Source organism: Dromiciops gliroides, chromosome 5 (genome assembly GCF_019393635.1).
Source record: "Dromiciops gliroides isolate mDroGli1 chromosome 5, mDroGli1.pri, whole genome shotgun sequence".
Taxonomy (NCBI): domain Eukaryota; kingdom Metazoa; phylum Chordata; class Mammalia; order Microbiotheria; family Microbiotheriidae; genus Dromiciops; species Dromiciops gliroides.
In genome coordinates, this window is record NC_057865.1 from 205,701,300 (window position 1) to 205,715,022 (window position 13,723).

At 41.9% G+C, this 13,723-nt stretch overlaps 1 protein-coding gene across 1 annotated transcript in view; it reads left to right on the plus strand.

Annotated features, from left to right (window-relative positions):
• The window catches only part of SLC38A1 (solute carrier family 38 member 1), a 96,921-nt gene that overhangs the window by 1,789 nt on the left and 81,409 nt on the right, over nt 1-13,723 (plus strand). Inside the window, exon 2 of the mRNA XM_043967626.1 lies at nt 4,658-4,734. Coding sequence (XP_043823561.1) covers nt 4,658-4,734 — 77 coding nt within the window. The remainder of the gene's footprint in view (nt 1-4,657; nt 4,735-13,723) is intronic.

Here is a 13,723-nt window from a genome sequence, read left to right on the forward strand (position 1 = left end):
ATAGTATGCTTCATCATTAGTCCTTTGGGATTGTCTTGGATCACTGCACTGCTGAGAGTAGTTGCCATTCACAATTGCTCATAGTGTGATAATACAGTCACTGGTGTTCTACTGGTTCTATTCACTTCACTATACATCAGTTCATATGAGACTTTCCAGGTTTTTCTGAAATCATCCTGCTTGTCATTTCTTATAGAACAATAACATTCCACTACAATCATATACCAAAACCCATTCAGTCATTCCCCAACTGATGGACATTCCTTTGATTTCCAATTCTTAGCTACCACAAAGACTTGCTATAAACATTTTTCACTTTCCCCTCCTACTTTGCTGCAGGGTTAGATAGATTACTCTACCCAATTGAGTGTGCATGTTATTCCCTCTGTTAAAGGCTAGCTAGTCTGTCTAAAATATCTAATGAGTGGCCGCCAATAAATTATAAGCTTTAGCAAGAGTTAGACTTTTAAGCATTTATTAAGGAGAATAAGAATTTGGTAAAGAGAGAAGGAAAGGCCTACATTCATCTATTAAAGGGAGAGCACATTTCTAGGTCCACTCTCTGCCAGAGTCCATAGGAAAGAGTGCCTCAATCAGAGCATCAGGTTCCCCCTTCCTCCTCCCACCAGCAAATGTCACTTCCTAATGCCAAAGAAAAGACCTTCAAAGACCTTCAAAAGACCTTGCCCTCAAAGACCTTCAGCTCATGGCAGAGCTTTTCTACAGTAAGTCTCCAGCAGGTGGCATCATTCCAATCGTTACACGTCCTTGAGCCAACTCTGATGAGATTAAGGTCTTTGAGCCTATTCTGATGAGTGTAAGGTTCATTTACTGCCCTTGTCCTCCCCCATCTCTCCTCCCACTCCATAAGCCCTTTCCTGTTTCTTTCATGTGGAATTTCACCCCATTCTACCTCTTCCCTTCCCTCTCCCCCAGTGCATTCCTCTCACTTTTCAATTTTACCCTACAGATGCCATCATGGGGCACCTAGGTGACACAGTGGACAAAGCACCCACCCTGGAACCCAGGAGGACCCAAGCCCAAATCCAGCCTCAGACACAATTCACTCACCCACTGCATAACCCCAGGGATGTCACCCAACTCCAACCACCCCACAAAAAAAGATAAACAAAAAATAAATACTTTTCAGATATCATCCCTTCATAATCAATTCGCACCTGTGCCCTCTGCCTAAATTTATTTCTATCATCTACCCTAATACTGAGAAAGTTCTTGTGAGTTAGACTTATCATCTTCCCATGTAGGAATGTAAACAGTTTAACCTTCTTACATCCCTCTTAAGTTTTTTTTCCTGTTTACCTTTTTATGCTTCTCTAGGGTCTTGTATTTGAAAGTCAAATTTTCTATTCAGTTCAGGTCTTTTCATCACGAATACTTAAAAGTTTTCTTTTTCATTGAAGTCCCATTTTCACCCCTGAGAGATTATACTCAGTTTTGCTGGTTAGGTGATTCTTGGTTGTAATCCCATTTCCTTTTTCCTCTGGAATATCACATTCCATGCCCTCTGATCCTTTAATGTAGAAGCTGCTAGATCTTGTGCTATCCTGACTGTGGCTCCACAGTACTTCAGTTGTTTCTTTTTGTCAGCTTGCAATATTTTCTCCTTGACCTGGGAGCTCTGGAGTTTGGCTATAATATTCCTGAGAGTTTTCATTTTGGGATCTCTTTCATGAGGTGATTGGTAGATTCTTTCAATTTCTATTTTACCTTCTGATTCCAGAATATCAGGGCAATTTTCCTAGACAATTTCCTGGAAGATGATGTCTAAGCTCTTTCCTTGATCATGGTTTTCAGGTAGTCCAATAATTTTCAGATTATCTCTCTTAGATCTATTTTCCAGGTCAGCTGTTTTTCCAAGGAAATATTTCACATTGCCCTCTATTTTTTTATTCAATTGTATTTGCTTTACTGTGTCTTGGTTTCTCATAAAGTCATTAGCTTCCATTTGTTCAATTCTAGTTCTTAGGCAATTATTTTCTTCAGGGAGCTTTTTTATCTCCTTTTCCATTTGGCTTTTCAAGCTGCTGACTTTTATCTAATGATTTTCCCGCATCACTCTCATTTCTCTTTCCATTTTTCTTCTACCTCTCTTACTTTGTCTTCAAAGTCCTTTTTGAGTGCCTCTATGCCCTGAGACCAATTCAAATTTTTCTTGGAACCTTTAGGGGTCCTGACATTGCCATCCTCCTCTGAGGGTGCACCTCGATCTTCCAAGAAATTATCAAGGAAAACTGCCCTGATAGCTTAGAACAAGAGGGTAAAATAGAAATTGAGAGATTCCACTGATCATCTTCTGAAAGAAGCTCCCAAGGATATTATAGCCCGAATCCCAGAGTTCCTATGTCAAGGAGATAATATTGCAAGCAACCAGAAAGAAATAACTCAAATATCAAGTAGCCACAGTTAGGATAACACTAGATTTAGTAGCATCTACATTAAAGGATTGGAAGACCTAGAATATATCATGCAGAGCAAAAGACCTAGGATTACAACCAAGAATTGCCTACCCAGCAAAACTTAGTATAAAATACTTTGGGGGAAAAATGGATATTTAATTAAATAGAGAACTTTCAAGCATTCCTGATGAAAAGACCAGAGCTAAATAGAAAATCTGACTTTCAAATACTCAAGAGAAACATAAAAAGGGAAAGAAGAAAGAGAAAACATAAGGGATTCAATAAGGTTAAACTGTTTGCATTCCTACATGGGATGATGATACTTATAATTCCTAAGAACTTTATCATTATTAGGGCATTGAGAAGTATACATACAGAACACAGGTGTGGGTTGAATATGATGGGATGATATCTAAAAAGTAAAATTAAGGGGTGAGAAAGAGGAATGCACTGGAAGAAGGGGAAAGAAAGGTAGAATGAAGTAAATTATCTCATATAAAGGAGCTTTTACACTTAAGGGGAAGATGGGGGAGGTATAGGGGAGTGCTTGAACTAGAGAGTACTCTCAGGAATTAGCTCAAAGAGGGAATAACATACACTCTAGAAATTTATCTTCTTCTTGTTTATTTTATTCTTCCCAGACATGTAATAATTGTATGTCAAAAGTTATTGTGTGATTTGTATGTGATAGTTCCATATTTTCTGTTTCAAATTGGCTAAGCAATAATATGTTAGATAGTTTAGTGCCAACGTCTCTAAGAAAAATTAAAACACTGAATGCTTAAAATGACTTTGGAAAAGGGGGTATGCCTGAGGGTGGAAATCAACTCTGGTTAACAATCCGTAAAGAAGTGGACATATTAATAAGGAGGTGGGCAAAAAGTCTTCAGTGCCTTCTGCTGAGAAAGTGACCTAATAATGAGATTCAGCTGCCTCCAGTAATCTGAACAAAAGTATTAATCTCTACCCAGACCACTCTGGTTAATTTTCTCCTTCATAAAGTGGATCATCCTAAATTCTATGGAAGGTTCCAAAGACAGGGGCTCATTTCCTAAGGGCAAGATATTGCCTAGACTGGATTCTGTTTGTAAGGTCTTTTAGTTGGGTGGGGTCCTACCCATGCTCAAAAAGCATGTACCCCAAGGATTTGGATAATCTCATCTATCAGCAGTGTTCTTCAGAGACTGGCTGAATGACTTATAGGGGACTGGTTTCTGAATGAGGAAATAAAATAGGAAAACCTTAATCTTAATTTCATAACTGGTTATTAATATGAGAAAAATAATTTCTCTCACTGTGTTGTTGTTCAGTCCTGTTTGACTCTTCATAACCTCCTTTGGGGTTTTCTTGGCAAACATACCAGAGTGGTTTGCCATTTCCTTTTCCAGCTTATTTTACAGATGAGGAAACTGAGTCAAACAGGGTTAAGTGATTTGCCCAGTAAGCATCTGAGGCCAGATTTGAACTCAGGTCCTCCTGACTCCAGGGCCGGTGCTCTAGCCACTGTGCCACCTAGATGTCTTCATATGGTCCATTCTGTTTCTATATCATTTACCGTTTATTTCCTTGTCATCTTTTTTTGTTTTGTTTTTATCATTAAGAGTAGAAAATACGTTTTGTAACTTCTTGTATTTCTCACAGCATCCACCATAATACCTTATAGATGCTCAATAATTTTTAAAAGTTAATTTATGGGTAGCTAGGTGGCACAGTGGCTAGAGCACCGGCCCTGGAGTCAGGAGGACCTGAGTTCAAATCTGATCTCAGACACTTTACACTTACTAGCTGTGTGACGCTGGGCAAGTCACTTAACCCCAATTGCCTCACAAAAAAAAAAAAAAGTTAATTTACTAGGGGGCAGCTAGGTGGCACAGTGGATAAAGCACTGGCCCTGGATTCAGGAAGACCTGAGTTCAAATGCGACCTCAGACACCTGACACTTACTAGCTGTGTGACCCTGGGCAAGTCACTTAACCCTCATTCCCCCTTCTCCACACACACACACACACACACAAAGTTAATTTACTTAGCTCTTTAGAAAAAAAATTAAGATTTCTTTTAGTCTCAAAAATGGGATCTCAAATGAAAATCTGTTTTAAGGCCATCCTACATTGTATGTTGTATTTTTCCTACAATAGGCTACTATAAACAGCTTTTATTTAGCTTTTCATGAACAATATGTTTTGTTTAACAGAATATATTGTTAGGTTCTTAAGTATTAAAATACATTGTCTTTATAGCAAGTTTATTTCAGCTTGTGAAAGCCAAGGAAATTTTAAAAAACTATCATTTGGAAACAAAGAAACGTGATGAATATGTTTTATCATATGTACTCTTTCTAGCTTATTTTTTAAAACAATTTTATACATAAACTGGGATGGATAGTTTTAATTACCAGAACACAAGAAGCATAATATAATACACACAATATATAAAATTGCCTTTCTTAAACCGTTCTGCACAGTCCTGGTGTTCCATATAATGTAATTAAGAGTTTCAGTAGAATTTCCATTTGTGTTAAAATTTTATCTTGTTCCAGTTCCCCTGACCACCCCACCTCCTAGTCAGTATAGTTAATAGCTAGTATAAAGTGGCAGTAGCATGAAGTAAGATTGCAAAGGGGAACCTAGAAATCATGTACAAACTTTTCAAAGATCAAAGGAGCATAATTTGCAAACTGTACAGTATCTTAACCAGAAATCACATCCTGAGACTATGGGCTAAATTTGGGAAAGGCTTTCCTATCAGGGATTTTTGGTCCTATGATAGATAGGTAAATCTCAGATAAACCACAAACATAGACCAGCAGAACACCAAATGGTGCTAATAACTTTGAGATGATGTGGATATGTTAAATTTAAAGTTTTACTGAAAACTTTGAGACAAGTGGTGTGTTAATGAGCTAACCCTAAGGCTACCTGCCTTCCTTCTTCACCCTAACTCAATCCCTACAACATCTGCCTCTGTATCCCTTTTTGATGCTTGTCTCGGTACTCTCTGTGCTGTTTCCCTACATTCTTTGTGCCTTATTAAAGTGTGATTGCCACTTGGCTTCCCCTGCCATTGTGGTCTTTCCCAGGAGTGCTCCAACAACTAAACTACCTGCCCCATTTAATAATCTTAAATTAATTAGCAATTCAATTGGCGCAGGAAGCAAGATGCTCTAAGGGAAACAGCATTAGCTATCTAATTAGTCAGGTGGCTCCAACTACAATGGTACCCCAGTAACTGTTGTTAATTGGTTCCAGAAGGCAGGAGGAGTGGCAAAAACTTCAAACTACAAGTACTGAACAAATTTTCCCCATAAGAAATAATGTAAATTGAAATAATTTGTTTTTGAACCCCAGAAATTTCACATTTTACTTGGCAATTTATAAATTGATGATTTGTTTTTATATAAACCCTTAAAACTAGACAAACATAAATTAAAAAAAAACAATAATTAGATAAAATAAAATTGAACTTCATTTTACCAGTCTCATCACAATTGAAGACTTGTTGGGGTAATGGAAGGAGGCTGATGCAGAGGGGGAAGTGTGGAGAAATTGAGGTGAGGGGAGCAGGCCATCAGAGCCGGTAGTATGATGAGGGAAGGGAGTGGGGTAGGCATGCAGCGGTGGGAAGGGAAGTGGGTGATGTGAGGGGGCCACTGAGCCGCCATTCTGCAGCAGTGGCAGCGGTAGCAGTACTGACTGCAACTGTGGCAGTGGCCACCAGTGTGTGGGATTGTTGTGCTGACTGGGGCTTGGGTAGGGGGGTGGGCTGGGCAGGCAGAGAGGCCAAGTGAGGGGACAGGGCTGGGGAGATGCCATGGGTTGCAGGGCGGGGTCTTGACTCATAAAGGTTTTAGCAAGTGTGACAAGTGCCGAGCAAACTCATCAAGTGCCGAAACATTTTTTAACTTGTCAAAATGCATCAAATACCAAATTCAGGGAGTTTCAAAGTTGATGAGTGCAGAAATATGACTGTATTTGGAATTTTAGTGTGGAAGGATAGCAATCACATTCTTTACTTTGTAATTTTCAGAGGTATCTTGCCCACCTGTTGTACTGCCTGCTTTAGGAGGCAGCAGAGCTTGTTCACACTTCCCAGCCTGCCAGGGAGCTGTGTGCTCCCTCTCAATTGAAGTGTGTGCAAAGGGGTAAAGCTGTTACAAGAAATTTTTTTTTTTTTTGGGTGAGGCAATTGGGGTTAAGTGACTTGCCCAGGGTCACACAGCTAGTAAGTGTTAAGTGTCTGAGGCCGCATTTGAACTCAGGTCTTCCTGAATCCAGGGCCGGTGCTCCATCCACTGCGCCACCTAGCTGCCCCGAAGAAATTTTAAGGGGGCAGTTTTTTTCTTCTGTGTACCTGGTGTCTTTGTACTCCCCTCTCTTCCCTTTTCTCCCCCGTCCCACAACTGCACCCTTCTTGCCCACTGTGAATTCCTACCTGACTTCACAAGCTGTAGTCCTCACCCCCAAAATCACCCCAACCCCCTACTTCTCCCCAGGGGTAGTCCTTTCCCCTGCTGTGGTACCCCATGACCTCAGGAAGCTGAAGCAACTCCATAACAGTATCCTGGCTGTGTCCTCCCACCTCCTTTTAATACATGGAAATTTTGGTTAACAAGGCCTTTTAATCTAGGAAAAGGGGACAATTTTTGTACTCATGTAGAGGTCCCTAAAAAAAAGGAATACGCTAGAATTGGAATCAGGAAGACATCTTCCTGAGTTCAGATCTGGCCTCAGATACTTACTAGCTGTGTAACCCTAGGGAGGTCACTTAACCCTGTTTGCCTTACTTTCCTCATCTATAAAATGAGCTGGAGAAGGAAATGGCAAACCACTCCAGTACCTTTGCCAAGAAAACCTCAAATGGGGTCACAAAGAGACAGACACAACTTGAGTGCTAAGCTGTTTTTTTGGCTGGGGGGGGCGGGGAGGGAAGACATTCCTTCTCCCCCACAGAAGCATTGTCACTGGTGGACTGCTTGGCACCTCTCCAGTGCTGGCAGCAGTGGGAATAAGCCTGCAGGTGGTAATTTTGGGGAAAATGTAAGCACAAGTCACATGTCTGCAGTGGACTTTAGGGGATCTGATAGCAGCTAACAGAAGTCCAACCCCCTCTCATTCCAGAGTCTTGGGCTGTTCTAAGGACTGTGCATCTCCTTCCTGGTTACCACTTGTCCTGGCAACCAACACAGCTAATGACAAGATACAGAGTCAAGGAAGAAGGCTTGGGGTGTCATTGTCCTATATTTGCTATTGTTGTTACTGGGGTTACTTTCCTAGTCTGATGGGATTGTGGCCTCTGCTGAATTCTTAGAAGGTCCCAGTCTGAATTTTGTTCAGAAAATTGGACCAGTTTTGTCTGAGGAATCCCTTGTTCCTGGACTCACTAGGGGCCCTCAGGAAGTCACCAGTTTTGGATACCTGTTGGATTGCTAGAATTGATTGCATTTCCTAACTTCTGCTTGTCACAATGATACAAGATGACAGGAAAATATCTTCTGGGCAGGTAGGCTGAATATCCACCTTAACTCCACCTGCCACCCTTCTTACCCTTTTAGGCAGACAGTTGAGGAAGAAGATGAAGAAGATCTAAGAGGTAAGGCACCCCCATCCCTACCCCTCCACCCCACCACTAGAAAGACAGCTAGGAAAGGGGGGGGGGCTGATGAAGGATTGGAATTGCATGATGAAGTTAGTTTGAGAGACAGGCCAGTGAGGACTTGACCCTGAAGGCCAGAGAAATGAAACACAATCGGTTTCTATGTATAGGGATGAAAGTGACTGAGTACCTACCTAAAAAGTCCTGGAAAACTTATGAAAATATTTTGGCTCAGAGGAGAATCCCTCTTTATATTTGCTCAGGGGAGTTTTCTGGGCTGAGAGGGCCGCACATCCTTCTCTGTTGTTCATCACAGCTAAGGTCAGGCTTTGGCTTAGGCCATGGGGAGACACTATGTTTATCATAGTACTAATGTACCTTACTTGGAGGAGCCCTGGTAGAGACCAGAAGATATCCAACTAGATGAGAAAGCCCCAAGGCTCTGTTTCTGAAAGGAGTCCCAGAGGACCTTCCCATGATGGCAGGCACTGAGATCATCCATTCCCTGTTGGACATCCTAGACCTTGTAGAGAGACACCAAAGTGATCCTGAGTCTCAGGTATTTGCCATCCAAGGGAATGGGTATAACAGAAAATAATAGAATCCTCATGTCCCAAATTGGGCATAGCAAAAGGTATATAAGGAGTCCTTGAGACAGAGGACAAAAGGATCAGCATCTGACAGTACAAGGTGCCTGAAAATACTGGAGAGCAAGAGATTTGGGCTTCTCTAACTGGGCAGTGTCGAGCCATGGCCCCCAAAGAAATTCAGACCCGTATAGATATAGTACATAGGTGGGGGGGGGGAGAGAGAGAGAGAGAGAGAGAGAGAGAGAGAGAGAGAGAGAGAGAGAGAGAGAGAGAGAGAGAGAGTATAACCTTGAGAGGCAGGTGCTGGCTGCCTACTGGGCTCTCTTGATAGGCACAGGTTCTGTAACTCTAAGAACTGAATTACCTATACTGAACTAAGTTGGAGAAAACACTGTTAAAATAGAAACAGTGTTTGTAGGATAGAGTTAAATCAGGCCCCTAGAGAGTCAGCAAGCTACATAAGCAAGTGGCACAAACCCCATTAGGGCTACTTGTTTTTGGAAACACCCTTCCACTAAGTGGGGCCCACAGTGGAATCAGCTGGCAAATGCTGATAAGGGTGAGGCTTATTTCACATATGGCAGTGCCTCTGATTCCAGTGAGAATTTCCACTGGGTAGCCACTTCCTTGAAGGCTGATGACAAAGGACATAGCACTAGTGGGCAGAGCTGAAGGCCTTTCATCTAGCCCTGAGGTATTTGCTGAAGCAAGGGAAGAGTTCTCTCCATAGCTATATTAGCAGTTGCTAATAGACTTGCAGTCTTGTCTGGCAAGTGGACCCAAGATATCTGGCCCAAGGCCAATCAGTATAGGGAACTGAGCCTTGGAAGGACCTTGCAGGATACGCACAAATCTATAGCATCTGGGTCAGTCACATCTTCATCCAAATGGGAAGGGCTACAGAGGAAACAACTCAACTATGTGGTTGACCTTACACAAACAGCAGCCCAGATTGCCCCCATTACTGCACAGGACATACCCCATATGGAAAGAGGACTTGGTAAATGGGCACATGAATGCTCTTGACATTTAGGGACTGCTGACCTTACACACTGGTTGGAGAGATAAGGTGGGACAGCCTCCATAACACTCATTGACCAGATCACTAGGGAATGTGAGATAGCATTGCATTCTGCCCCTGGAAACATGGTAGCATGGTTAAAGACCTCACCAAATTTGACAGGTAGACTTTCTAGGACTTTTGACCTTTCCAGCTGGAACTATCAAATATGATCTCACCATAGTAGATGGGGTGGGGGGTGGGGGTGGTAAAGTAGATAGAGCACTGGGCCTTGGGGAGGTGGTAAAGTATCACTGGGCCTTAAGTCAGGAAGACTCCTCTTCCTAAATTCAAATCTGGCCTCAGATACTCACTAGCTGTGTCACCATGGGCAAATCACATAACCTTGTTTCCCCTTAGTTTCTTATCTGTAAAAAGATGGACTGGAGAAGGAAATCATAAACTGCTCCAGTATCCTTGCTGAAAAAACTCACAAAGAGTTTAACATGACTTAAATGACTGACAACAAAAATAGGAGACACTTATATGGGACTTTGCTGTATCACTCGCATAGGAGCCTCGTAGCCAATAATGCCACAACTGGACTATCAAAGGAAATTCTTGCTGCTTTTGGCCCTCCCATAGCCATCCATAATAACCAGGGCATGCATTTTACAGCCTGGACCATGCAGCATTAGACAGAAGACACTCGTATTTTGTGGTCTTTCCACTTGCTTACAGGCCTTGGACTACTGAGTTTATTGAAAAGCATAAAGGACTCTTAAAAATCACCCTGCTCAAGCTTCTAGGGGAAAAACAGACCCTAAGTGGATGCAGATTCCTGAAGCATTCTGCACACTGAACAGCCCCTCCCCATCCCATGACCCCTTAGGCCCCAGTGCAACACCTACAACCTACCTCATTGTCCTTGCCTCATTCTATAGGTCAAGGCCAATGACTTCAAATGACATCCCAGGGGAATCTTAGACCTTCCAACCACTGCTTTTAAGGGGAGCCTATGCTACTTTCACTCATAGTGGTCAGGGACCAGAGGGTAGAGGATGATGAATCAGTATGGGTAGTAGATGCCATGGAACCCTCTAAGCAGAGAGCAAAGGGAAACACAGTACCAGTGACCAGACCATCTCAGGTCACCAAGTTCACCACAACAGGTAGGATGATTGGGGCAGCCTTGAGCACTGACATGATTCCCCACCCCCATTTCCATGTAACTGCCAAACCATTGGAGGGGGCAAGAAATGAATAAGCCATGAAACCAGGAAAGCCCTTCCCCCAACAACACCAAGGTGATACTCTCAGCTCCAACCAGGGGCACTGAGCCTGTACTATAAGGAATTTAGAGCATGTGCCCCAACCTTAAAGAAGGCAGCTAGCAACATGGAGAATGCCAAAGAAACTACACTGATGGTTCAAGACACTCATGGACTCACAACTCTGACTCACATTACCTGTAGTCCACTCACAACTGACAGACTCATGACCCAAGGGGCAACGACTCCTGGTAATGTGCATACCACACCACTGGCTGTGGAAGCCAGGGTACCTCCAAGACCCCCTCTGCCCTGTTCAGAGGCCTTCACCACTTCTGTGCTGGGCTCTTCCACACAATCCCTAGCCATCACCTCTTTAATATCCTACTTGCCCTCAACAGCAGCTAGAGAACTCACTGACTTTCTTCTTTCTTTTCCATTAGGAGGAGCTAGAGCAGCAGAAGATCCAGGAGGGAGAGAGGGATCAACTGAAGGTACAGCAACTTGGAATATAGCAGTGCAGCTCACCAGATGGTCAAATGGGAAATTCCTCAGGAGGAGCCCCCACCAACCCCAGAAACCTTAACTAAACCAGAAGTCCCCCAGCTACAGGGCCAAGGGACCAGGTAGAACCCAGAGTCAGGCCCCAAGCCTGACTACCCTATGGGACCAGCCTCTAAGGCTGATGGCCTATGTACTATCTTTCTAGGACTCCAGACACTGTTAAATACAGCCCTCACAATTATATCTATTCTTCTAATCATCTGAATCTTGGAAACATGGAGACACTCGGTGATACCCACTGGGCCTGTTCTACTACCTGAATTGATCTATCTTAACCAATTAGCTCAACATTCTAATCTAGGTACAACTACGGACCATCCAGACCCATGCACCTGCTCCCACATCCTGGCCACCTTAATGTATCTATGTGACAGATGAAATCTGAAATAACTGAGGAAAAAGAGGTTAAAGGTTCTGAGCATATCAATTTATTAAGCAATGAATACCAATTGCATAACAAATCAGAACTAGGCCTATCCAACTTGGCACTGGACCCCAAATGGAAGGGGAAACAGTTTTATGCATTAAAAGAAAACAATTGGGGGTGGCTAGGTGGCGCAGTGGATAAAGCACCGGCCCTGGATTCAGGAGTACCTGAGTTCAAATCCGGCCTCAGACACTTGACACTTACTAGCTGTGTGACCCTGGGCAAGTCACTTAACCCCCATTGCCCCGCAAAAACAAAACAAAACAAAACAAAAAAAAACCAATTAACAGACTTTAAACTACGATACAAGATTAGGTAATCTGATGTCTTAATTCAAGGAAAGAATAGGGACTTTCTGAGTTGGGAGGGAGATGAGTGAATTCTGAGAGTTGGGAGGGGCGAGAATAAGTAGGTAGATTTTTCTGGAAGTGAAACAGGCATGATTAGTAATCAGGTGGAATTTACAACTTAGGTCTCAAAATGGAATCAGTTTGGGTCACATAATTTCCTCAATTCCCCACTTCCCCCATGGATCACTTATCTATAAGATTTTTAATGTGTTCATGTTCACCATCAACATTACATACTGGGGGCAGCTAGGTGGCGCAGTGGATAAAACACTGCCCTTGATTCAGGAGGACCTGAGTTCAAGTCTGGCCTCAGATACTTGACACTTACTAGCTGTGTGACCCTGGGCAAGTCACTTAACCCTCATTGCCCTGCAAAAAAAAAAAAATAAAATAAAATAAATAAACATTACATACCAAGAAAAGACCACTCAGAGGCATCCTCTCAAATAGCTTAGTACAACAACCATAGAATCTAAGAACAATAATAATGATATATAAATCTTGTTAAATAGACTCTATACATAAACTAAGTCAGGCTACAGATCAAAGTACTTAGAGGGCTCACAATGGACTACTTTATCCCATAAAAGTATTTTATTATTCTCCAGTTACATGTAGAGATAGTTTTCAACATTTGTTTTTTATAAGATTTCTAGTTTCAAATTTTTCTTCCTCCCTCTCCTCCCTCCCCCCTCCCCAAGACAGCAAGCAATCTGATATAGGTTATATATGTACAATCACATTAAACATATTTCTGCATAAGTCATACTATGCAAGAAGAATCAGAGCAAAAAGGAAAAACCTCAAAAAAGAAAAACAACAACAACAAAATAGATTCAATTTGCATCTAGATTCCATAATTCTTTTTTTCTGGATTTGGAGAGCATTTTCCATCATGAGTCCTTTGGAACTATCTTGGACCATTGTATATTGCTGAGAAGAGTCAAGTCTATCACAGTTGTTCAACACACAATGTTGTTGATACTGTGTATAATGTTCTCCTGGTTCTGCTCATCTCAGCATCAGTTCATGTAAGACAAGAGGGGAGATTTACATGTCACCAAGGAAACCAAGAAAACTCAGCAAATGTAAATAAGTACCATGAAATAAAAGGCCAAAGTAATACTATGATGATCATCAATATTAACATCAAGTCTTCCCAATGTCTATTTCATTATCACATTTTGAGTCTCAGATGTCCAATAACTGAGACATCTGGTCTCTGGAAATAGCTTCTCTTAGACATTCTGAAATAGGTCTCATCCTCAGGGTATCTCTGAAGAGAGCTCTGCTTCTTTAGTTCAGTCACTTGTAGAGATTCCTAGGTAATTGTACTAAAATATGCTAATAGAAGAACTTAAAACAATTTAGTACAATCTCTTAAATTTGGTTCTCCAAATCTGAAACTTCAGAGAATTTCAGTTTTTATATACTAATTGATGTTTCTTTCTTATCTGAACCCTGTATCTGATATAAGAATCTTTAAAAAAAATTCATGAGGGTCTGACTTGT